The sequence below is a fragment of the Alternaria triticimaculans genome, assembly GCF_023758025.1.
Source record: "Alternaria triticimaculans strain BMP 0046 chromosome Unknown scaffold_6, whole genome shotgun sequence".
NCBI lineage: Eukaryota > Fungi > Ascomycota > Dothideomycetes > Pleosporales > Pleosporaceae > Alternaria > Alternaria triticimaculans.
The window spans coordinates 6,894-29,601 of record NW_026055963.1 but is presented as its reverse complement, the minus strand read 5'-3'; the positions used below and the strand labels follow the sequence as shown (position 1 = coordinate 29,601).

The 22,708-nt window shown below is 48.8% G+C and overlaps 8 protein-coding genes across 8 annotated transcripts; 7 read left to right on the top strand and 1 right to left on the bottom strand.

Annotated features, from left to right (window-relative positions):
- Positions 1-1,005: 1,005 nt before the first annotated feature.
- J4E78_004921 (uncharacterized protein) lies at positions 1,006-2,326 on the top strand (the record flags this gene model as incomplete). The annotated part of the gene is made up of 2 exons (XM_049365546.1): positions 1,006-1,109; positions 1,165-2,326. The coding sequence occupies 2 exons, from the start codon at positions 1,006-1,008 to the stop codon at positions 2,324-2,326; spliced, it is 1,266 nt and encodes a 421-aa protein (XP_049222261.1).
- A 2,233-nt stretch (positions 2,327-4,559) lies between these two features.
- J4E78_004920 (uncharacterized protein) lies at positions 4,560-5,639 on the top strand (the record flags this gene model as incomplete). Its single annotated transcript, XM_049365545.1, has 3 exons — positions 4,560-5,172; positions 5,234-5,500; positions 5,551-5,639. The coding sequence occupies 3 exons, from the start codon at positions 4,560-4,562 to the stop codon at positions 5,637-5,639; spliced, it is 969 nt and encodes a 322-aa protein (XP_049222260.1).
- A 3,924-nt stretch (positions 5,640-9,563) lies between these two features.
- Positions 9,564-11,238, top strand: J4E78_004919 (uncharacterized protein; the record flags this gene model as incomplete). Its single annotated transcript, XM_049365544.1, has 3 exons — positions 9,564-9,957; positions 10,135-10,737; positions 10,790-11,238. The coding sequence occupies 3 exons, from the start codon at positions 9,564-9,566 to the stop codon at positions 11,236-11,238; spliced, it is 1,446 nt and encodes a 481-aa protein (XP_049222259.1).
- A 619-nt stretch (positions 11,239-11,857) lies between these two features.
- On the top strand, positions 11,858-12,652 carry J4E78_004918 (uncharacterized protein; the record flags this gene model as incomplete). The annotated part of the gene is made up of 1 exon (XM_049365543.1): positions 11,858-12,652. One exon carries the CDS (start codon positions 11,858-11,860, stop codon positions 12,650-12,652), a length of 795 nt encoding a protein of 264 aa, XP_049222258.1.
- A 346-nt stretch (positions 12,653-12,998) lies between these two features.
- On the top strand, positions 12,999-15,008 carry J4E78_004917 (uncharacterized protein; the record flags this gene model as incomplete). The annotated part of the gene is made up of 1 exon (XM_049365542.1): positions 12,999-15,008. One exon carries the CDS (start codon positions 12,999-13,001, stop codon positions 15,006-15,008), a length of 2,010 nt encoding a protein of 669 aa, XP_049222257.1.
- A 692-nt stretch (positions 15,009-15,700) lies between these two features.
- On the top strand, positions 15,701-16,507 carry J4E78_004916 (uncharacterized protein; the record flags this gene model as incomplete). The annotated part of the gene is made up of 4 exons (XM_049365541.1): positions 15,701-15,842; positions 15,897-16,104; positions 16,167-16,186; positions 16,248-16,507. The coding sequence occupies 4 exons, from the start codon at positions 15,701-15,703 to the stop codon at positions 16,505-16,507; spliced, it is 630 nt and encodes a 209-aa protein (XP_049222256.1).
- Positions 16,508-17,901: 1,394 nt separating this feature from the next.
- On the bottom strand, positions 17,902-19,317 carry J4E78_004915 (uncharacterized protein; the record flags this gene model as incomplete). Its single annotated transcript, XM_049365540.1, has 3 exons — positions 17,902-18,177; positions 18,563-18,999; positions 19,089-19,317. The coding sequence occupies 3 exons, from the start codon at positions 19,315-19,317 to the stop codon at positions 17,902-17,904; spliced, it is 942 nt and encodes a 313-aa protein (XP_049222255.1).
- Positions 19,318-20,443: 1,126 nt separating this feature from the next.
- J4E78_004914 (uncharacterized protein) lies at positions 20,444-21,355 on the top strand (the record flags this gene model as incomplete). The annotated part of the gene is made up of 4 exons (XM_049365539.1): positions 20,444-20,447; positions 20,517-20,530; positions 20,635-21,097; positions 21,162-21,355. 4 exons carry the CDS (start codon positions 20,444-20,446, stop codon positions 21,353-21,355), a joined length of 675 nt encoding a protein of 224 aa, XP_049222254.1.
- Positions 21,356-22,708: the final 1,353 nt, after the last annotated feature.

Below are 22,708 nucleotides of genomic sequence, written 5' to 3'. Positions count from 1 at the left end.
ATCGTCGTATGAGTATCCCAATTCTATAACTTGCCCATCCCCGGCGTGAGCAGCTAGGGTTATAGCATCGGAACGAGCCCGTTATGTTGGTTTTGTACGTTTTGCTTGTTCCGAGGTTGGTGTTGGTGCTGTTGAATGGGGGCGGAGTGATGTTGTGTTCCGACACTGCGAATGCGACGTCTGTGTGCAGAGGCAGGAACATGCGAGTGGGAGGGTTCTTCTGTGGCATCTTGAATTCGTGCTCTCAATGCAAGTGATGTGTGGTTTATACTGATAGCAAGACCAACTCGTGAGGGCCATTTATCTCAATATGGGTTTGTTCAACGGCGCATGCCTCAATGAACCACAACTCACGAGACTTTGCCCAGATGTCACTGGCCCTTTCCAGAAGGTTTCGGCTGCGGGTGTTACCCCGCACCCTAATTAGCTGTGCCGCAGCAAAGGTCGCACATATATGCGTGCCCATCCAGAATGCTTTGCAGAGGCGTGGTCTGTCGTTCCTCGAATCGCGAGGCGGGGTGTCGCAAGGCTGGCAAGGGCCGTTTACGCGATATGAGACCTGTGACAACGCGAACCGCTGTCTTATCTATCGCAATGAGCGAAAGCAGTACATCTTGCATCTAGGCCGACGCGCGAGATCCCGGCAACTACATGATGCCGCTCTTTCTGCCGTTTCTGGCCTTCCGCATTATTGGCAAGACTAGAGCGCTCTGATCGTCCGTAAGAAGTCGGCTTGTAGACTCAATTCAGATCGTTGTGATTGGCGTGTTATCCAGGGATTGAGGAAGGTAGCTCAAGGTGCAGCGATGAATACTGCTCGGCTCGAATGTCATGTAGGAGGTGTGGTGGTGATAGGGAAGTATAGGCGAGATGTCAGCCGGCGCTAGCGCAAAGGGCCGCCGCGGGAGTCATGGATCCTTGTCGCAACTTTACTTTCTCCAAATCTTCCCCACCACCACCAAATTCACGACTTATGACACCCGCTACGACCTCACCTTCATAATAATGGCCGATGCAGACGAAGATGCGTCACACTTGCGCGTACCTGACGCCGCCGACTACGACCCCACAGAGGAAGCGCAAGATTTCCTGAAGCTCGACAAGCTCACGTACGCCTTCACATACCCACTCGATCGTGTCGCATTGCTGACATGATCACTCCAGAGCACAAGACAGCGCGCATCCCACACTACCCAAACGCGGCGAAAAGGACTTTGAAAGCCATGAGACGAACCTCCAGCTCGACACACTCGAGGCCTCGCGCCGGGCCATGCACGGCGTCCTCTCGTGGCAGCGCACGCACACGCAAAAGGGCCACATCCTGGCCATGTACGACCCCGAGCGCAACATGGCATGCGTCGACAAGGTCCGCTCACAGCACTTCCAGACGATAGGAACGAACAAAGGCGGAAGAGAATGGTTACTGCCAGAAGAGGCATTGTTCTTGCTCGAACGAGGCACATTGGATGTTCGGTGGCCGGTCAAGCGGGAGGTGGGCGACAAGACGGTGTACAGAACTGAAGATGGCGCGCCAATGAGCTTGCAGTCGGCGTATGCCGCCTTCATCGGATTCGAGAGCGGCGTCGGTGGGAAGTTGTCACTGGAGATGTACAATGTCTACGCAGGACTGAAGAGATCGGGCTACGTCATCTTCAGAACAGGAACATGGGACCACGATAGAGGAGACGTCGTCTTAGCACCACCCAAGACGGAAGAGAAAACCGAAACAGGACCAGGAATCATCACCCGCTTCTTCTCCGATCTATGGCGGCGACTGAGTGAGCCCACATACCACATCTCATCCGAGCAGCTCGCTTTTGGCCCGCTCATCAAGCCCGGCTTGTACCGAAGCTACAACGACATCTACCGCCTACTCAAGCTGATACCCACCTATGATCGCTCCGTCCCACCGACCTTCATGCTCCCACCTTCGTCAGACAACCCATACCGCGTCCACTTCGACGTCTACCGCACCACGGCCCGATTCAAGAAATCCGCCCGCGGACCCCCAGACTTTCGCATATGCGTCGTCGACGCGCGCTCGACGCCTATACCAACAGGCGCACAGCTGAATGATCTCATGGCGCAGGTGCCGGAAGACAGACCCAAGGGCGATGGGGGCCACCCAAACCAGAGACTGAAACATGGATGCAGAAATGTGGTAGTGGCGGTAGTGGATAATGGTATACCGAGCTATCTTAGGATTGCCGATGCTCCGTTCGACGAGGTTAAGATTTATGAGAGGTCGGCGCCGAGAGGGAAGGGTGGGGGGAGAGGAAGAGGAGGTGGTAGGGGGAGGGGGAGGGGAAGGGGACGTGGGCGTTGAACATGAGCATGCAGCACACCAATCCCACGATCACCGACAACGGGGTGGTGTCGAGAAGACTCAGCCGAGGGCTTTGTTTCGACCGCCGAGGTCTTCCGCCAAGGACTTGTTCACGACGTCCACAGCTGGGCAACGCATGAGGTCGTATCCATTCTCTCCGGTCCCTAGAGGCGCATCGGAATAGATTCCTTGGAGCATACCCGTCTTTCTTCCACGCACTCAACTTTCCATTGGTTTCAGCCTTGATTGGGTGTGCATGCACTATGACCCTCTCCACGCAGCCACCGAACAACGCAATACTATGTGTGTCGTCCCTTGGGTTCAGATCGAGGACATCCGCGATCAAGTAGCGCCGCGACGGGAAGAGTTCCGGAGAATGACGTTGGGCCAGACCATAGGATGGTTGCTGAGGCGTTCAGGCACACCCATTCTTGGTGCACGTACCATTATTCAACCTGCATACGCCACGCGCTCATATCGTACCCAAGTACCTGGTCTTTTCAAATAACGCTATGCTGAGCTTGGGCGCAACATAAATTTGAGACTTCTCGGGACTTGCCGACTGAGTCTGCAAGTTGAAGTAGCTTACACATGGGTGTGTAAAGGTGCGTGGAGCTTTGGGCAATGTGCACTGACGCAAAGCCGACAGCAGGACCCAGACCGCTGGAGAACGCGTGACAATCTGAGCGAAACAACACATTGAACGCCCTAAGCTGATTCCTCGCCATCTCTCATGCTCGATAGTAGAGATTGAACAGGCTCTTCCTATCTTTCCCTTGGATATCTACGATATAAGCTCTCCCGCAGAACAACGCAAGGCGGGGCCTCCGGAAGACGCATCCATAGTGCAGGTGTTGCGCTACCCACGCGCACCAGCCCAATCGTCCGCACGGCAGTCGTCCCGCTCCTCACCATACTAATTCCACGATCGCTACCCAAATGTCACCCCTGCGCCGATCCAAACGTGGGAAGTCGATCAAACGGTTCGCTACGCTAGTGGTGACGATCTGTGATACCGTCATGCCGGCGAGAACGAGGCTTCAATCCTACACTATTCGCGCTATCGTCGCGCACTCCTGATTACTCTTTCGATGGTCAGCGCGAAACAAGCTCAACCTCCAATCTGGTTCATAGGCGCATTCAATTCTAGGCGCTATCGTCGCACAACGCAGTGCCATGATATCGGCGGCGTGTCTTGTCTGCTCTAGACCTGCAGTGAGACATTTGCAGGCGTTGTGATGGAGGCTGCAGGTCAACAGACAGCTACGACTTCGATATGTATTTGTCAGTCACCAAATCCATGAGAGACTGTCTTGTCAAGTGTTCAATCATCAAGCAAGACAAGAGCGCTGGAAGATTGTCGATCAGAGACCCACTTCACCTATGAAGACGTTCCGTCGTATTCAACGGCTGCATCGTGGGGAAGAGAACTTTACCCTGTTTGCACATCAGTATCATCAAAAAATGGAGATGGTGTTGCACCCTGAAAGCCAACCCCGCGTTGGGCACCATCCCTGGCGAGCACTTATGGTTGCGGGAACTAGTGCTAGCCATCCTAGCACCAAACCTTACATGGCATTCGAGTAAAATGGCCGTGTCCGATCGAATGCAAATCGACTTCTTGGCGCCTTATCGCATCATCAAGCAACCAGGTCGACGGGCCAGCCCTTTGCGCAATGCGCTAGTGCCCGCTTCCAGATCAAGTATTCCACTCAAGCCTATGGCGGAACGGCACCCGTACCTTGGAAGTGCTTAGACGTTGCGACTCAGGAGAAATGCGCGAAGCAGATCGGGTCCGCACCAATCAAAGTTGCCACAAAGCAGGTACCCAGCTCCGGCAGCCTCGCGCACTCCCGATGGCATACACCAGGCGTTCTTCGCGGCCGTTCTGGATACCAGAGTTCTAGATCCGGGGCACGTTCGCGATGAGGAGGGCCAGACCAGAGCAGTAGACTCCAATTTGCATTGCTCGTCGACATCGATCGAGGTCGTGGCTGAGGAGGAAATCCAAATGATGCTGGTCCAAGGGATACTCCAAGACAACGGCCTTCGTCTTGGAGAAACACATAAAGACCCGCCAGTTCTACTGCATGAAGAAGGCATCCTCAGCATCTTCAGCTCTCGCTCTACAAGCTTCACAGCTTTACCTTCGCTCTTAATCTCTTGTCCTCCTCGGTATCTCTCACTTCCTCGATCACTACCCTTACTCGCCCGGTCCATCATAGCATTCAAGATGAAGCTCCTCGCCACCATCGCCTTCTTCAGCGCTTTCGCTGCAGCTGCGCCAGTCCTCGACGCACGCGCTACTACCACCGCGAAGACCTCCAGTGCTCTCAAGACTAGCAGCGCAGCAGCCGTCAAGTCCAGCAGCGCAGCTGCAGTCGTCACTGCGAAGTCTAGCAGTGCAGCAGTCGTTTCGAAGGCTAGCAGCTCCGCGGTAGTTTCCAAGGCCAGCAGCTCTGCCATCGTCTCTAAGGTCAGCAGCGCTGCCAGCTCAGTCATCACTTCGAAGGCCAGCAGCGCAGCCGCCACAACAACGGGTACCGCACCTCTGCTTGGTGTCAATGTCGGTGGATCGTCCTCACCTCTTTTGGGAGTCAAGGTCTCGTCTTCGACCTTGTTGGCCGTCGACGTTAGCCTGGGAGCTTCATCCGTCAAGGCCTCATCAGTAGCCACCATCACTGCGGCGCCCACTTCCGCTCCAGCTACAGCTTCCACTGCTCTGCCGTCCACCTTCTCCGCTCCAGTCCAGGGACAAGGCAAGCTCACGCTCGACAACCTTCCCGCGATGCCGGGCGTGATCGACAAAGCCTTCTCCGGTGTTCTTGGTGCTGCCTATGGTCTCAGTAAGTGATCCATACTTGCAATTTGCTTTCGAAGCGATCAGTCGACTAACTCGCATAACAGTGTCGGGTGCATGCGATTCATCGTACAAGTGCAACATCACCGTAGCTGGTACACTCAACAACCTTCTCATTGACGGCAACAACTACGGTACCAACACCAGTGTGGCAGCATGGTGCGACGGAGGCCGCTGCTATGGTGCTGCCAGTGCCCCGTTGAGCGCGACAGCTCCTTTCATCATCACTTGCGATCAGCTCAGCGGTACACAAGTCTGCTCCGCGACCATCTCTGGCGCGGCAAATGCTATCTTCCAGAACGGAGAGTCTGTTGGTAAGTCATCTTCCATTATATTGTCGCGACTTGCAGCTAATCTTGTGTAGAACTTTGGGGCTGGCTTACACCCGCCGGATACTGCCAGAACGGTGTGTGCACTGCATCTATCACTGCTGTTGGCGACCCAATGTACTGAGCGAGAGAATGAGTTGGGCTTAAGAACCGATGCGACGCCGACGAGGAAGACAATGCCGAGGAGGACAAGAGATTCTGTACTATGTTGAGTATCTACCTGTTAGGGTTTATAGGCCCGCCTAATATCGTGCTTGCTTTGGGTTTTACTTTCATAGCTGTTTCGATAGGCTTAATGCGACATGATCTTTCTTACTCTTGCCTTTGACGTAGTTGACATCTCTGTGCGTGAGACTGAAGTCACATACCACAGCGGGAAATGTGTGGATCGTTGTCTAAGATTCTTACCCCGCTTGGCGCAATGTCAAGGGCTTTAGTGAAGGGGACCTGTTGGACGCCTGACATGTCTCTCTAGTATCTGAATCGCGCGAGATCAGAAATCGAAAAATACCTGCTGCGACTGCGTATCTGCTTCTGTGTTGGGACGTCATGAGAACAGCGGCAAGCGCGTGCTAGCGCCGCGCTTCGCGTCTCCCCCAACACGTCTCTATAAAGAATAGAGTGCGCCTTTAACTTAGACTATAGTCTAGTCCTAGGTTCTTAGTCTTTAAAATTATACTTTAGTATATAGTATAATTATAATAGCTTTAATAGTGCCTTGTGCCTAATTTTATAGACTCTGTTTAGTAAAAAGACATTAAAAGACGCCTAGCTTTTAATATTATTCTAGAACTACTAGAAGATTTTAAAATTTTAATATATTTAGTATATATTACTATTAGCACTAAGGCTTCTAAAGAGAAACTTTTTAACGCCTTACTATATTTAATCTTTAGCTATTAATATAATATAACTTAAGCTAATAAAGATAACTACTTCTCTAGATCTTAATAGAACTTAAAGTAGTCTATTATAGCTACTATCTAATAAATAGTATCTTTTTATAGAAAATAAGCTATAAATACTATATTTTTTTTATTTTATATCTTAGAACTTTTATAAAGTATTTTAGCTAAGGCCTTATATTACTAATATATAGCTTTTTTAATAGCTAGAAATAGTAATAGTATTACTATAAGCTTTACTATATATACTAAGTTATAAAAAAAAATAGCGTAAGTAATAAAGTTAGTGCTAATATATCTTATAAAAGAGTAATATTACTATTTTATTATAAGTAAGAAATTAATATTACGCTTAATAAAGAGCTTATATATCTTACTAATAAGCTTTTAGAAAGTAAAGCTAAAAAAGAAAATAATAGAAAGCTTTATACTAGTTATATATATAATAAAGATAATAGAAATAATAGAAATAAAGATAATAGAAATATTAATAGGCCTAGCGTATAGCTCTAAAGTACTAGTAAAGTAGCGCTATAAAGCGCTTATAATAGCTTTTAGTATAGCTAGAATAGAGTAGTTTATAGTAGCTTTTATAATAGCTTCTAAAATAATAACCTTAAAAGAACTTATAGAGGTAGATAGTAACGCGTTTAAAAGAAAAGTAATTAATATAGTAATAATAATAAAGCTTAATTAAGCTTTAGTAAGTAAGGTAATATAACTAGTAATAAGATTAGCTTTAGATAGACTTACTAATACTAGAAGAACTTATAAAAGAGTAGTAACGTAGTTAAAAGCTTATTTAGTTAGTATAGCTTTAGTATTAGATTTAAGCTACTATTTATATCTTTAATAAGTTTTTAAATTTCTAATTTACTATAAGCTATAAAATAAAAATAAGAATAAGAATAAGAATTTTATAAGCTAAGATTTTAGTATTTTATTACTTTATAATCTATAGCTTAGTTAGTTATAAGCTATTAAAAATATATAATTATATTATAATTCTCTCTACTATAATATAAGTAGACGTTAGTATTTATAAAATAGTTATTTTACTACTTTAAATTTTAAAAGCTTTAACTATACTAGAGGTAGTAGCGCTAAAAACCTAAGCCTTAGCTTACCTAATACCTACACCTCTAAACGTAAGATTTTAACTTTTTTAAAAATACGTCTTTTTATATACTAGTAATAGACTTTACTCTTTTTAGACTAGCTTTTATTATAGAATTATTAGTTTACTAATAAATAATAGCTTTAATATTATTTACTAAAGTATCTAGTATATTACTATAGTACTATAGTTATTAGTAGAGCTAATAGTTTAGAAAAATACTATTAGTTACTAAAAGATACTAGTAACTTCTAAAAGAATATTTCTTAGTTATAATAAGTTAAAGTTTTTAAGTATAATAGTATATAAAGCTATATACTACTAATATTCTTCTTTTTCTTTTATATAATACTAAAAGCTAATATAATTAAAATACTTTTAACTCTTACTAATCTATTACTTAAATAGTTAAAAATTATACTAAAGCCTTATATAGGCTTAAAAGTTAAAGTAGATAAATAAAATATCTAAAAAGTTAAATTTTCTATATTACTATTACCTAGTAAAAAGAATAATAAATAGCTAACTTACTAAGTATTACTTTTATAGTATAAAAGCTTCTAAAGTATATAATAAAAGTTTTTATTAATTACTAGATACTAATAGTATACTTAAAGTTATTACGCTAGCTATATAAGCTTTAGTAAATACTAAGATTTTTATAATTAAAGTACTATAAGTAAGACTTAAAGTATAGCTTACTATAACTAGTAAGAAAAAAAAATATTTTAGGTATCTTTTAGTTTAGTAAAAAAAGATAATATAAAACTTATTATTACTATATAAATAAAGAGTTAATAAGTTATTATTAAAGATAAATTACGTAGTATAAGTTAAGTAGCGTAGCTAAAAGTAGTAAAGTAGTAACTATAAACTAGCTTCTAGTAAAATTAATAAAGTGTATTAAAATATTCTTAAAGACTTTGTGTAACACGTCTCTTTCTAATAGTAGTAATCTAACGTTTACAGAATTGCAACTGCATAAAAGCGCGAGCGAAATTGCAAATAATTTATACGCATTTCAAATTTGCTACGCCCTTATTAGACCAAATCAGTCAGCAGGTTTCGCACACGCTGTTATGGTTTCCTGGTCTCCACTATGGCTCCGCCTTTATTGCAACGGTGAATTCTTCTCGGGGCATTTCGCAACCACGACAAAAAACGAAGGATTCACTAGCCGGGTTCATGACGTAGGACCAAATGGATTGGAAATCGTTATACTTTCCATTCTGGCAATTTCAGAAATCCTTCACGTCTACATCGCAATCGCGCCAGGCGTTGTGGGAGTTGTAGTTAGCTGAAGTTGCGCTACGTCTTCGTAACAAAACAAAAGCAGACACTGCGCACTGCCTGTATAGCTCACACAATACAGGTATAAGCAAACGCCTTAGGATCATAGTGTTTCGTTTTAACAAAGAGGCTATCGCGCTCGTGGACTACGACTCATGAGTGGGTTCACACAGCGTCCAAAATAGGTTACTATACCGTCCAACCTGGCTTAATACAACGTCCACAGTGGGTTGATACATTGTTCACAGTGGATCGTTGGATCCAAGAGGCTATCGCTCTCGTGAACTACGACTCATGAGTGGATTCACACAGCGTCCAAAGTGGGATGATACAGCGTTCAAACTGAGTCGATACAGCATCCACAGTGGGTTGATGCAGCGTCGAAAGCGGATTGTTACAGCGTCGAAAGTGGACGCACGACTAGGTCCAGCCTGCAATGAAGTCACGGATACGCTCAGGATTGAGGACGTTGCCGGACGGGAGCCCACCAAGCTTATCGTGATGAAGACTTTTCTTTTAGGATCAGCGTTTGTGAGACCGCGTGTTGTCAGCGCCTTTGATCACAGACTGCCGTATAAGTCTACTTGATGCCCATCCTTTCACGCATCGGACAACCCAATTGTTCGCGATCTATGCGGTCAGGATGCTGTCCAACATCTCGATTGATGGACTACCACAAGTCCCATATGCTCCGTCAAACTTGTCCCCAGTATCACTGGGGCAGCCTTTCCCAGCAATGATTGCCATCTTGCTAGGGCTTGTGGCCGTACTCTCGGTCGTCGTTAGCACCAGCGGAAAACCGAAACCACCGCTAGCAAATCCTCCACGCTGGTACCAAACTACTTTGTCAAAACGGATTGAGTTTCTCAAGAACGGAAGAGCCATACTTGGCGATGCGAGAAAACGCTACGGCAAGCAGCCCTATAGGTTGATCGTCGACACGGGCGAATGTCTTATCCTACCTCCTGAGTATGCAGCAACAATCCGTAACAGCATGGATCTTAGCTTCGCAAAAGCAATAGAGAAGAACTTCTCGGGACACGTTTCCGGCTTCGAGATGTATGCCGTCTTGCTCCACGAACGAAGACTTGTACAAAACGTTGTGAAGGACCAACTTACTAAATATCTGAGTAAGAAGCAAGCAACTACGAATATGATACGAAGCTAACAAGGTTCTTCAAGACATCTTAACAAAGCCTCTCTCGGAAGAAGCAAGTCATGCTCTCGACGTGATATTCGGCCAAGATACGGGTGAGATGACTTTCCTCTTCGTCTCAAACAGATGATACGAGCTAACCACCTAGCAGAGTGGAGAGAAACCATTATAGCAGACAGCATTCTCCAATTGATCGCCCGTCTCTCCACCAGGGTCTTTCTCGGCGACACCATGTGCCGCAACACGGCGTGGCTCGAAGCTTCCAAGGCCTACACGGTGGCAAGCTTCACCATGATTCTCAAAATGACAGCCCTCCCATCCTCGCTCAAGTTCCTCGTTCCCTGGTTCTCCTCCGAGGCGAAGAACGTCTTCAAACATGGAGACACATGCCGCGCAATCCTCACCCCTCTTCTCGCCGAGCGTCGAGCTCTGAAAGCCGAAGCTAGGAGAAACGGCAAACCGGAACCTGTCTTCAACGACATGATCGATTGGTTCGAGCAGAAGAGCGGCGGGAAAGGGTACGATCCAGCTCTGTTCCAGATTGCGCTATCGTTTGTAGCGATACATACGACCAGTGAGCTGCTAACGCATGCTATAACCTTGCTGGCAAACGAACCACACTACGTCGCGGCATTAAGGGAGGAAATCGTGAGGGTACTAACAGCCGTCGGCCTGACCAAGGCGGCGCTCGCAAACCTCACGTTGATGGACAGCGCGTTGAAGGAGTCGCAGCGGTATAGGCCCGCTGCATTCCGTAAGTCGTTCAGTCGATGACGGGCAAGAACCTAAAACTGACCCTGCCCCAGTAACAATGCGCCGTCAAGCCCAACGCACCGTCGTCCTCCCCAACGGCCTCGTCATCAACAAAGGCGAGCAAATCGCCGTCGACGGCTTCAACATGTCAGACCCCAACGTCTACCCCGATCCACACAGATACGACATATACCGCTACCAGCGCATGCGCGCCAGCACCGACCGCGCCACAGTCAGCCAGTCGCATCTCGTTTCCACCGGTCCCAATAACCTGTCATTTGGACATGGCGCACAAGGCTGTCCAGGCAGGTTCTTCGCTGCGAACGAGATGAAAATCGCACTGTGCCATTTGCTGCTCAAGTACGATTGGGAGTTGGCTGAGGGGACGGATCTGGAATCGAGGTTCTTGTTTGGCGAGACGGAGGCGCTGTGGAAGGGGAATAGGCTGAGGTTTAGGCGGAGGAGAGAGGAGATTGATCTGGAGGGGTTGGCTTATGTGTGAGTGGGCTTGAGGCGGACGTGTAGAGTAGCGATATAGCTGTTGATCATGTGATATTGTGTTCGTGTAGCACGACAGCGTTTCAAGTCAGTATTCCTGGTGAGAGGCAAGAGATAATCGGCACTGCAAGAAACATTGCGCAGGGAAAATAGAGCGACTGCTGTTGTGTCGCGATGCGTGATGTTGCTGCGGGCGGGCAGGCTTGATGAGGGCCGCCAAGAATTAGCGCGTGGCGGGTTCGACCGCCCTTGCCCGAGCTTTCGCGCGCCGCCTCACCTCCTGCACTCCATCCACCACCTGTGCGCATTCCGATGCTGGCCGTGAGACTTTCGCATTTACCTATCCTGTTGCGGTATCAACCGACGAGAACTCGGACAGTATGATGGCCTTGCTCGGAAGACATTATTCTACACCAGCACCCGGCGAGTTGATCAAGTCTCCGGGATGATGCGTTGCGGTGGGAAACCTTCGGAAACATTACAGTAATCAGCCCTCGAGATGGCTCAACGTCGGCATGATTCTAGAAGTATACGAATAGTTTCCGTTCCTTCAGACGATCCTGTACACGTAGGGATGTATATATACGCATCACGAACCCTAACCTCACCCTCCCCAACTTACCATGTCGTCGCAGAACCAGCAGCATGAAACAACCGTCTGGCTCTGGCCGACGGGCTTGTTCCCTCGCCGGGTCGTCTATTACCTCCGCGCAAAGAACATTACCTCTTCGATGCTTCACGAGAAGAACATCCACCTCACCCCCCTCTTTCTTGACAAAAAAGCGCCGACGCCAGACCTCGTCCCCCACCCCGGCCTCGAAGCCCGTCCTACCGGGACCTCGGTGCCGGCACTGCGCATCACATACGCCGATGGTACGATCTTCTGGATATACGAGTCGAATGCGATGATGGAGTACTTCGAAGAAGTCTTCAGCGTGGCCAATGGGTATTCTGATGTGAGGGGCGCAACCATACAGCAACGAGCTCGGACGAGAGACATCTTGAGCCTGCTCTCCGATGCCGTCACTTGGAGTAACGTCGCGCTTGTACATTCGCATCCGAACACGGTGTCCTGGTCGGGCTTGACGGAGGACGAGATGAGTGAGAGCGCGGCAAAGCATGCGCGTGGCAAGTTCCACATGCTCTTGTCGCGGTTGGAGGCTCGGATACAAGGAGACGTGGTTGGCAACAAGAGCGAAAGTTTGAGTGGTGATGGCGCAAACGTCACATTAGCGGACCTCTGCATCATGGCCCAGGTGGAGTATATGCAGGAGATGTATGGTCTCGATTGGGTCGCCGAACATGGGGTGTTGAGGGTCTGGTATGATAGGAGCAAGGGACAGAGTTGGGTTGTCGGTAGGAGTGCGCTACAGGACGTTGAGAGAACGGGCGAATGGACCGGAGTACTTGACATTTAAGGGCCATAGTATGTAGCTGCAAGATTTCCAATCGAGCTTCTACTGCTCTCAGTCGAATCGCGCCCTGTTTCGCTGTTTCGCCTTTTCGGACATCAAAACTATCGCAATCATACTGTATACCAACGTACCATATCAATGACCTGCCCAAAGGACTACATCGCAGTCTGAGTTTAAGGTGCACTCTATTCATGCTGCTGTTCCGTTGTTTCGCGGTTGCGATGTCGTTGCGCGGCTCGGTGCGAGAGCTTGGGGCAGCCGCCAAGAATGAGCTGAAGCGGGGCGTCAGTCCAGCCAATTCCGCGGTCATGCGCACCGTCCCACCTTCCATCACGCAGCATGCACACCTATGGAAGCTGACGCGCGACCGCCAGCCAGAGCCTCACCCTTCTCAGAACCCGCCGATGAGAGCTCTATTCGGCTTCTCCGGTTCTCGCAGCCCGAAGATGGCGTCTTCGTTGGCAAGCTGCAGAAGTTCCCCATCGCCAGCGCGCCTCATTACTACACAGCCAGCTATGTGTGGGGCGAGCGCAAGTACAAAGGTGCAAAGATCAATCTGAAAACCGGGGGACTGCCCATATTAAACAGCCTGGTATCATTTATTCACATGGTCACCCGCCATGGCGACTTCAAGGCCACAGACTGGTGGTGGATTGATTCGCTGTGTGTCAACTTGGATGATGCCAGCGAACGCGAGAAACAGGTGCGCATCATGGCAGACATCTACAAAAGAGCCAGGCGAGCAATAATCTGGCTGGGTGAGGAGAAAGAAGATGGTAGCGACTGCACTGATGCCATCGACTTCATGCACTACCTGTCCACCTTGCAGATCGGGTTCAACGGAGACGATCTTGCCATGCGCAAGAAGCTCGAGAACTCTGAGTTCACCAACAAGTGCGTCGCCGTCAGTAATTTGCTCGCCAGGCCATGGTGGACAAGGGTCTGGACGTTACAAGAGTTTGTCTTGCCAAAAGAGGCGAAACTCTACTGTGGCGTGGGTAGTATCAGCCGCGGAAGGTTCAAAAGTGCAATCTATAGCATCTTCCTTTGCAGCACCATCAGCAAAGACTTTGAACACGAGCTTGTTCCGCGGAAGCTCTTTGATGGAGCCTTCAATCGCCGCCGCATTCATCAATGGCACACCAAGCCGGCCTCAATCGGTATCAATCTGATCGCCATTATGGCGTACCTGGGTAATCACTCCGCTACCGACAGTAGAGATCGCATTTACTCCGTGCTAGGTTTGATCACTGAACAAGATCGAGCGCTCATCGGACCTGCCGAATATACTACCAGCATTGCGCACCAATTCGCGCGGCTTGTGCGCTCTTTCTGGAACGTTCATCAGTCCCTGGATATTGTCTGCTTTGCGCATCTATTCTGTGCCAATGCTGCAGTCAGCGACCCCGGCGTCCAAAATCCTGTGCCTACCTGGGCTCCAGACTGGAGGACGACAATCGACTTCGCTTCGCCTGTGCCGCTGATGGCAAGCCAAAGTGCGTGTGAGCATATTGGAAACTTCAGACCACTCAGATCAACACGCTGGAAAGCAATGTACGATGCTCCGGGAGAGAAACTGAGGAAAGAGGCAGATGTTTCCTTTGCCGAAGACTTGAAGGAGCTCCACTGCAACGGTGTCGTGCTGGATACTGTTCACGGGCTCGGTGGGCTTGACGAGCGGGAATTGCGATGCGAGAGCTTTGTCTGCCGCGAAACCAGTCATGACTTGATGCAATTGCGACAAGACCAGCATAGCGTCTCGCGAGTCGCAAAGCAGCCTACCGAGTGGCTTGAAGCCATAGCGCGGTCCCTGGTCATCGATCGTCGAGACAAATACCTTTGCTTCCAGGCGCCAGATCACTACATCAGCGACTTCCTCTTCCTCTGCCATGCCTGTGTTGACGGCGATCCCGTCGACTGGAGCTTTGCAACATGGTTTGAGCGCAACCGTCATGTGATGTTCGGCAACTCGTCGCTCGAAGACATAGTCCGACAGATACCCACAAAGTTCACTTCACCCCCTCCAACACTGCATCGGCCACCGTCGCATCCCGTACATCAGATGAACGACAAGCTCGATACCTTTCTCTCACGCTTCCACGATACTGTGCGAAAGAAAGCGCGTCGGCTGATGGTCACCGAACAAGGCTACGTTGGCATGGCGCCGTGTCGCGCAAGACCCGGCGATGTCGTGGCTGTCATGTTCGGCTGCAGCATCCCGCTCGTCTTGCGAAAAGCTGCGTCGCAAGCTGTGTGGCAGGTTGTCGGCGAGGGCTTTGTACATGGCAAAATGAATGGCGAGATTGCAGACGAGCTGAAGAGCGGGACGCTCAACGTACGTCGGTTGAGGCTAGTTTGAGCTGCCGCAACTACTTCTCACGCGCGTGATGCGTCGATAGAAAAAGGTGACCAGCGAGCGGTACAGCGCATGCAAGGTAATCGGTACCTCTGCTATAGCTCAGCCTTCTGGTCCGACATCAGCCTTGTCTGTGTTGGTGCACCTATTGCCAACCCAGATGACCCGAAACATCTCACCATCAGGATACTTCGAGCGCAACCCATCATGTCGCTAAAGCTCATATCCTTCTATATTCTCTTGCTTTCAAGACTTGCGACGACGCTGCAACTCTTCTAGACTTCGTCCAAGGCTCGCGACTTTCTTTCCCGCACCAGGCTGTCCGCCAATCGACAACACTGCGATAGAGAATTCCACTTCCCGCAGCTATTGACGAAGTGTCGTATCACAGGTCACATGGCCATATCATTGCGCCTGACAGTCATCTTATTCGTTGCGCGAAGTGAAAATAGTCCCTGGGCATCAAGCGTGTGTCGATCGGGGGCCATTTCGCTGTATGATACCACAGCTTTGCGCCACTTCGCATCGTGATTCGCAATAGTCGGCCCAGGCTGCTGTTAGCGTACGAGAAACCGAAGATAGGTTTGCTGCGCGTAAGTATAAAGGCATGCCTCCTGCACTGGCCCTGCCTGCTTCAGCTTTAGATCGCGGCACCTTACCTCGTAGAGAACAAGCCGCACAAAGACCTCCCCAACATGTCCGGCGACTTCTACTATCCCCTCGCTCCACTCTATGTCATCGTCAACGACAAGGTGGAACTGTCGTGGTGGTCAACGTTTGCCGAACGACTACAGTTCTGGTGCTATGAGGCCAGCACCAACCCAGATCTAGGTTACAGTGCGGTCCTCACAACACATCTCCAAGATCATGTTTGACCTAACAGGATTTTAGTATACGAGTACGACGTTCCGCAGAATGGCACTCAAGATCTATCGATGCCAATGCTGGAGCAGGACGTGAAAGATTGGAGCGGGCCTGTCAGTTGCGGTATCAAGTTCTATGAGAGAGGTGGAACCACGAGTGTCTTTGCAGCTTCAGTCACCATAACCTCCGTTGCGACTCAGCCCGCATCAATCTTCGCTTCAGCGTCGACTGTCACGTACGAGCGCACCACGACAAGCGCATCCGCCTCGGGCACGGCATCAACCCCCGCCAACACAGGCAGTACAGCACCGCCAACCGTGATGCCCACCAATCCAGTCGTCCCCACAACCTAGAGCGACAGTGCTGGTCTGTCCACAGGAGCTAAGGCTGGCATCGGCGCCGGCATTGGTGTTTCCGCAGTGCTTGTCGCGGCGGCTGCATATCTGTTCTATCGCAATCACCGCAAGCTGAAAGACCTCAACTCACGACTTAGCTACCAATCTCAAGCGGAGCAGTTCAACAAGCCTCCGGGTGTTGCCGTCGCGCCTCATGGAAGCAATGGATACGAGAGGCCGTACAGCGAGGCCACAATGTCGCAGGTTCATTCTTCGCCGCAGGTACCGGTACAGCTTTCATAGGCGTGCGCTTGGGGCGAGATCGCTGATAGTATTGCGCGCCCTCGCAAGAGGTCCTGATCAATTTCGCGGTTATAGTATCACTAAATACTCTTCCTTTCCATTGCCCCACCTGCACACTTCTGAAGGTTATGACTAGAGAACGGAAGCGGAAAGTGTAGTCAGCCCGACTAGGATTGCCTCTCACTAGTCTTCAAAAGCGTATCTGCACCCCACACGAAGTCACAGCAGCCCTGGCCAACCACTATCTCCGACTCTCCACCCCCCGCAACGGGCGTGCCTAAGGTTTCTCTCGAAAAGACTCAGGCTCGAGCGCGAAGCCCAGAAGCCTTGTCAGGATTGCTGTGCTTCTGAAGCCCGCCAATTGGCGATGATGCCAAGTGTATGGCGCAGCCCATGTAACGTGGCCACCACCCGCGTTTTCGGCTACGGCTCAGCCTCACAGAAGCAATCTTGAGCTCCCCTCAACAACAAACATCCAAAATGACCCTTGCGCCAATCCACCTGGACTTACGATGTGACGAAACTCAGATTCATAGATCAACGACGTATGCCAGCTTGACGATGCGCGACACCGCCCCGACTTCTACCAGCGTGCCCAGGCCTGCGGCATAATGTTCCGCATCGTGCTGCATCTTGGACCCACTCCACATGATGGCAACGACATAACATGGCATACTGGCATCTTGTGGCTTCAACATGGCGGTCCCATCCATTCGTTATCGTGAAAAAGAAACTCGCTTGCACATCGGCTAGTGTGCTGGATGGGGGCCATTTCGCTACACTGCGCTCTCAGCCTCACGCCACTTCGCCTCGGGATTCGCGCGTTATCGATCGAGGCTGCAAAAGACTTGCTGGCAATAAAGCTAAGAACATGCGAGGTAGAGATAGGCAGAGTGCTGGCTTCTACAAAGCCGCTGCTGCTGCACCAGTATACAATAATCTTTCTGTTGTTCCGTGTTGCTCCTCAGTTTCTCTTTCTCCCTTCTTCGTCAACCTCGCTTCGCCGAAAGCGACTGAATATGTCAGGTGCCTTCAACTACCCGCGCGAGGAGCACCATGTGGTCCTCAATGTCGATGACTCAGTGGTGGTAGACTGGTGGTCGACCTTTGCGGACACACTCGTGATCCAATGCTATGAACGAGGCGATATCGAAGCAGGGGACGAAGAAAGTGAGATCCATCACAGCCCTTCTTATCGTCGCAGCTCCGCTAACATAGAATGAAGGCTTCAGCATAGTAATCAATCAGAACGGAACCGAAGCATGGTCGCCAATCTACCTGTCCCGACGATTCGATGACTGGTCTCTTCCCGCAGGGTGTGTGCTTTCGATGGAAGAAGCGGGCGCCGGTAATATCGGAGGTGCGACGATAGGCGTTACGTCAGCCACTTCTTCTCAAGCTGCATCGATATTCGCTTTGTCTTCGACCGTAGCGTTGAACAGCGAGTCATCGTCTTCACCAACATCAACGCCGGCACCATCCACGACCCCGATCTCAAGCCCTGCTAGTACAGTACCATCGATCCCGTCGACACCCACACCCACAGGGCCCACCGATGCTACCGCAACAGGTGCAAATAGCAGCGGCGGCTTATCGACTGGCGCAAAAGCTGGTATCGGTGCTGGTGTCGCGGTGGGCGCATTACTTGTGGCAGCAGTGGCAATCTTGTTCTACCGCAATCGTCGCAAGATGAAGGACATGAATACCAGGATGAGTTATCAACCCGAGGCTGAAGCGCAGCAATACGAGAAGCCACCTGGTGTTGCAGTGGCGCATCACGCAGTCGACCGGGAAACAAAGTCATACAACAACACCCCAACTTGGTCGCAGGAACTTCCATCGCCGCATGTGCCGCCGTCGGAGCTTGCGGCTACTCGATGACCATGCGAAGCCTTGGAGTACAACAAGGAGGAATGTATTTGATCTGCTATACGACGGCATTATGGAACTACTGAGTTGCGGGACGAAGAATGAGAAGGGCAAAGGGAAGAACATACCACACACGCTCGCGTTACAATCTCAATAGTACCGATAGACTCGATACGTATCACTCACCAGATCAATGGCATGCTCTCGGCCCTGCGCCTTAATCTCAGCCTCCAACTGAGTCGCTCTGAGCTTCTGCTGCGCGTTCATATTGCAACGCTGTGTCGCTTGATCCATGCGCTGCTGTACCTCGATTGGTCGACATGGAGGAAAGACGTATCGCGGTAAGGGCCCACGCTCCGGCCAGACATTGTAAACCCGCAGCGCGTTATTCAACCCAGGGACCACAAAGATGCCGTCGGGATGCGCCGCGCAACTGAATCCAATCCAATCTGTGAATCCGGCCAAGCTGAGCAGAGGCATACCGCCGTATGGTAGCTGCGGCGCGCCCGGATTGCGCGTCACGACCTTGTGATCGAAGAAGAAGCCTTCCATCACGTTTTTGAACTCATAGTCTGCCATGTCTTCTTTCGCGAACATGCCGCCATGGGTAAGACTTCTCTTCCCTACCGTCAAAACACGGGAGAGTCAGCAGTCGCTCTCGCGCAACGCAGGTACAACAGCGCCCTTCACCCAAAGTCAGCGGAGCACTCACATATGTTGTCAGAGTCCGGGCAGCGCGATACCTCCGCGAAGCTCGAGAACGCCTCTGGCGTTATGTATCCGGTGCCTCTAGGATCAAGGTTCGCGAAGAACTGCTTCATCAACGCTTCGAACGCGGGTGTAGGCAATCCGTTCGTGTAGAACATGTGTTCGGTCCAGCCTGATGGTGGAGGCACCGGCTGCTGAGGCCGGGGAGGGAGCGGAGGCGGAGCACCGTACATGGCCAGTGAGTGACAATGGCGCGCGAAAGTGGGTGTCGCTGCGCGTTTGTCGCGCGACAGCGATGCGTTCGTGATGCGATACAAGGTGCCGCTGCCACGAGCCCCAAAGTCCAGGATGATTTCGCAGTTCAGCGAGGAAGAGGAGAAAGGCGGGGCAGGACAGCTGCCAGCATGGCCAAAACACGATGTTCAGCTGAGAAGCCCTTCCTGATTACGCGCCTGGCAAGCGAGTGGCGCATCTCGTCAACTTCAACGACGAGCGAACCCGTTATATTCTGACCCATGAACAGCATTGCGTGAATGCTTGAAGTTTCTTGACTGACAACACAAGCCCGACACCACCCAAAGCCGAAGGAACTTTATTGTAGTAGAAGGGAAGGTGGTGAGTCTTCGATTGGTTGGCATGCGGCAGCTCGCTTGGCCGCTGTCAAACCTGGGCAAAGCCCTTGGCGCCGGACATTTACGATACACAACCTCCTCCACCTCGACACGACAATGTAGAGATCGTCTTCTAAGGTTTCTCACGGCAGAGCTGACATGTTTGCGATCTGCATGACAGATCGCTGTGGCTGAACGCCACGGGAAACATATTCGCTCACGTTCCGCAAACGTGCTCAAATCCGCGCAGGCAGCATTGTCGTGATGCTGAATGTAAGCCTCCCGCACGAGCACTCTCTTACGCCCGGCGAGGGAGTTCCTGCAGGTTCTTACCCTCGTTCGCTTCAATTGAGCGAATTCTTCGTCCCGTCTCCTCTTCTTTTTCTTCGGCTTGTCTGCCGCGCCCGCCCAGACTCAAAGGATCATGGCGGCTAGGGCGAGACTGGAGATGGCGCTGTTGTAGAATAGACGTAGGAAAGTGACGAAACGCCTGTGCGCAGCGAGCGCAAGGATATAAGAGCTCTTTCGCAGTACCCTGTTCGCTACGTGCTCAGCAAGTGTTAAGAATCGGAGGTTACTCAGCATCACATACGCCGACTGTGTCTTAGCTCGTTCGCAGGACTCACGATACATCATGAATCTCAGATTCTTTGGACAGGTTGTGGCGCTCGCCTCCTGTTTGCTGCCCTCCGCGGTGTGTCAAGCAGGAAACAGCTCATCGCCCGTCTTCACACCCGAGCTCAACACCATGCGTACCCTCTCCGTCGGATGCGTACGTATATCTTCGCAAGTCATAGACCTCATGCGCTTACCTTTTCCAGGTCATCTTTCCCGGGTTTGAGCTCCTGGATGTTTTTGGCCCCATGGAGATGCTGACCATTGTATGAACCCAACGATACTCACAGTCCTCGTGTCTCAGCGCTGACAGCGTCCATGTAGCTCTCGGCCTTCAACAAGATGACCCTCTCCATCATCGCCGAAGAGACTGGTCTCGTGCCCGCTGGCATGCAACCATACGGCCCTGACGACTACAGCATGCCGCCAACCGACTTCGGCCACGTCATCGCACCTCGCATCGAAGCGACCCACAACTTCAAGAACGCGCCGGCGCTCGATATCCTCTTCGTTCCCGGTGGGCTCGGCGTTGTGACCCTAGACCAAAACAACGACACTGGGGTGGCAGACTTTGTCAAGATGCGCCTCGCTTCGCTCGAGTACCTGGTCGGCGTAAGCTTCGGCGTAGCGACGCTTGCGAACGCTGGTGTGCTCGACGGCAAGAAGGCGACAACGAACAAGTCTGGGTGGGCGTGGATAACGGAGCGCGGACCGAACGTGACGTGGGTGCCGCAAGCGCGCTGGGTCGAGGACGGTACTATCTGGACTACGTCGGGAACCGCGTCTAGTATGTGCAACCGGAAGGACCGCATCGCGGAGGCGTCGACGGCGCGATTGCTGACATGACAAAGGTCTCGATGCGACATACGCCCTCTTGAGCAGATTCTACGGCGCACAACCGCTCAACTACCTGCTCAACGTGATTGAGTATGCGCCGCACCTGGACCCTGCCTGGGACCCGTACGCGACGACATTCAACGTCCCCGGTTCGCACAACTCGTCCTCGCAGGGTTGCGTCAACCCTGTCCCGATGCCTATGCGATAAGCAAGTATGTCGGGGAGTGTTTGTGTTCGCGTCGCGTTCGCGAGAGTTCAACACAGTCGCGACGCGTTCGCAAGAGATTGTTACAGTCGCCACGGTGTCTTAAGGTTAAGACGATGTACTAGAGCCGCAGGACTTGAGTTTTGCGCGATAACGCGAATATTAGTTATACACTTTAGAAGTAGATAAAATCTATATAATTAAATCTATTAAGATAAACTCTATTATTTATTACTACTTTAATAATTTTTTTCTATTAGTAAACTAATAACTCTTTAGTAAAAGCTAGTCTTTCTAAGAGAATATCTTAGAGCTACTAAGTCTAAGTAATTTTTAGTAGAGGTAATAAGTACTAATAAAAAGTAAAACGTAAATCTAAAGTAGTAGCTCTAAGTCTTTTAAACTTTACTATCTAAGTCTTATAGATTAAATCTATAATTTCTATTTAATTAGATTTAGTATAGTATTAGATAAGAAACTTTAAAGCTCTATTTATAATACTTTTTATTTCTATAATATAGTATTTTACTAGTAATATAGTTTTAACTTATAATATATTTATTATACTATACTATATTTAAAACTATTTATATCTAGACTTTTTACTTTACTTTATAAAGTTATATTATAATTACTTATAATAATTATTATTTTAGTATTAAAGTTAGAAAGTAGTTATAATTATATAATTATAGATACTATTTATTAGTAAACTAATAATTCTATAGTTTATAAACTAGTTCTAAAAAAGTAAAGTTTATTACTAGTATACTAAAGAATATATAACTAAAGATTTTAGTACTCTAGAGATAGATAGACTAAAGCTTAGAGTCTTAGCGCTACTACTTCTAAAGTAGGTAAAGCTTCTAAATTTAAGCTAGCTATAAAGCTATTTTAATAATAAAGTACTTTATAAAAGAATTTTAATACTAATTTCTAAGAGAATTATAATATAAAATTATATACTTATTAGCTTATAACTAATAGAGTAATATATTCTAAAGATTTATAGTTAGAATATATATACTAAAATCTTAGTAAAAGTATACTTTTTCTATTCTATAAGTTACTTTTAGAAATCTAAAGATATATTAAAGTAGCTTAAATCTAATACTAAATACTATACTAGTACTTTAAACTATTTATAAGTCTTTTAGATAATTATAAATATAAAACTAATCTCTTACTAGTTATATTACTTTATTTACTAGAGCTCTACTAAGTTACTTTATTATTATTTAATTACTTTTCTCTAAATTATATTATCTTTACTATATTTATAAACTCTTTTAAGATTATTATAAAAGATAGTATTATAGTAAATCTTATAATCTTTTTTATTATTCTTATAACTAC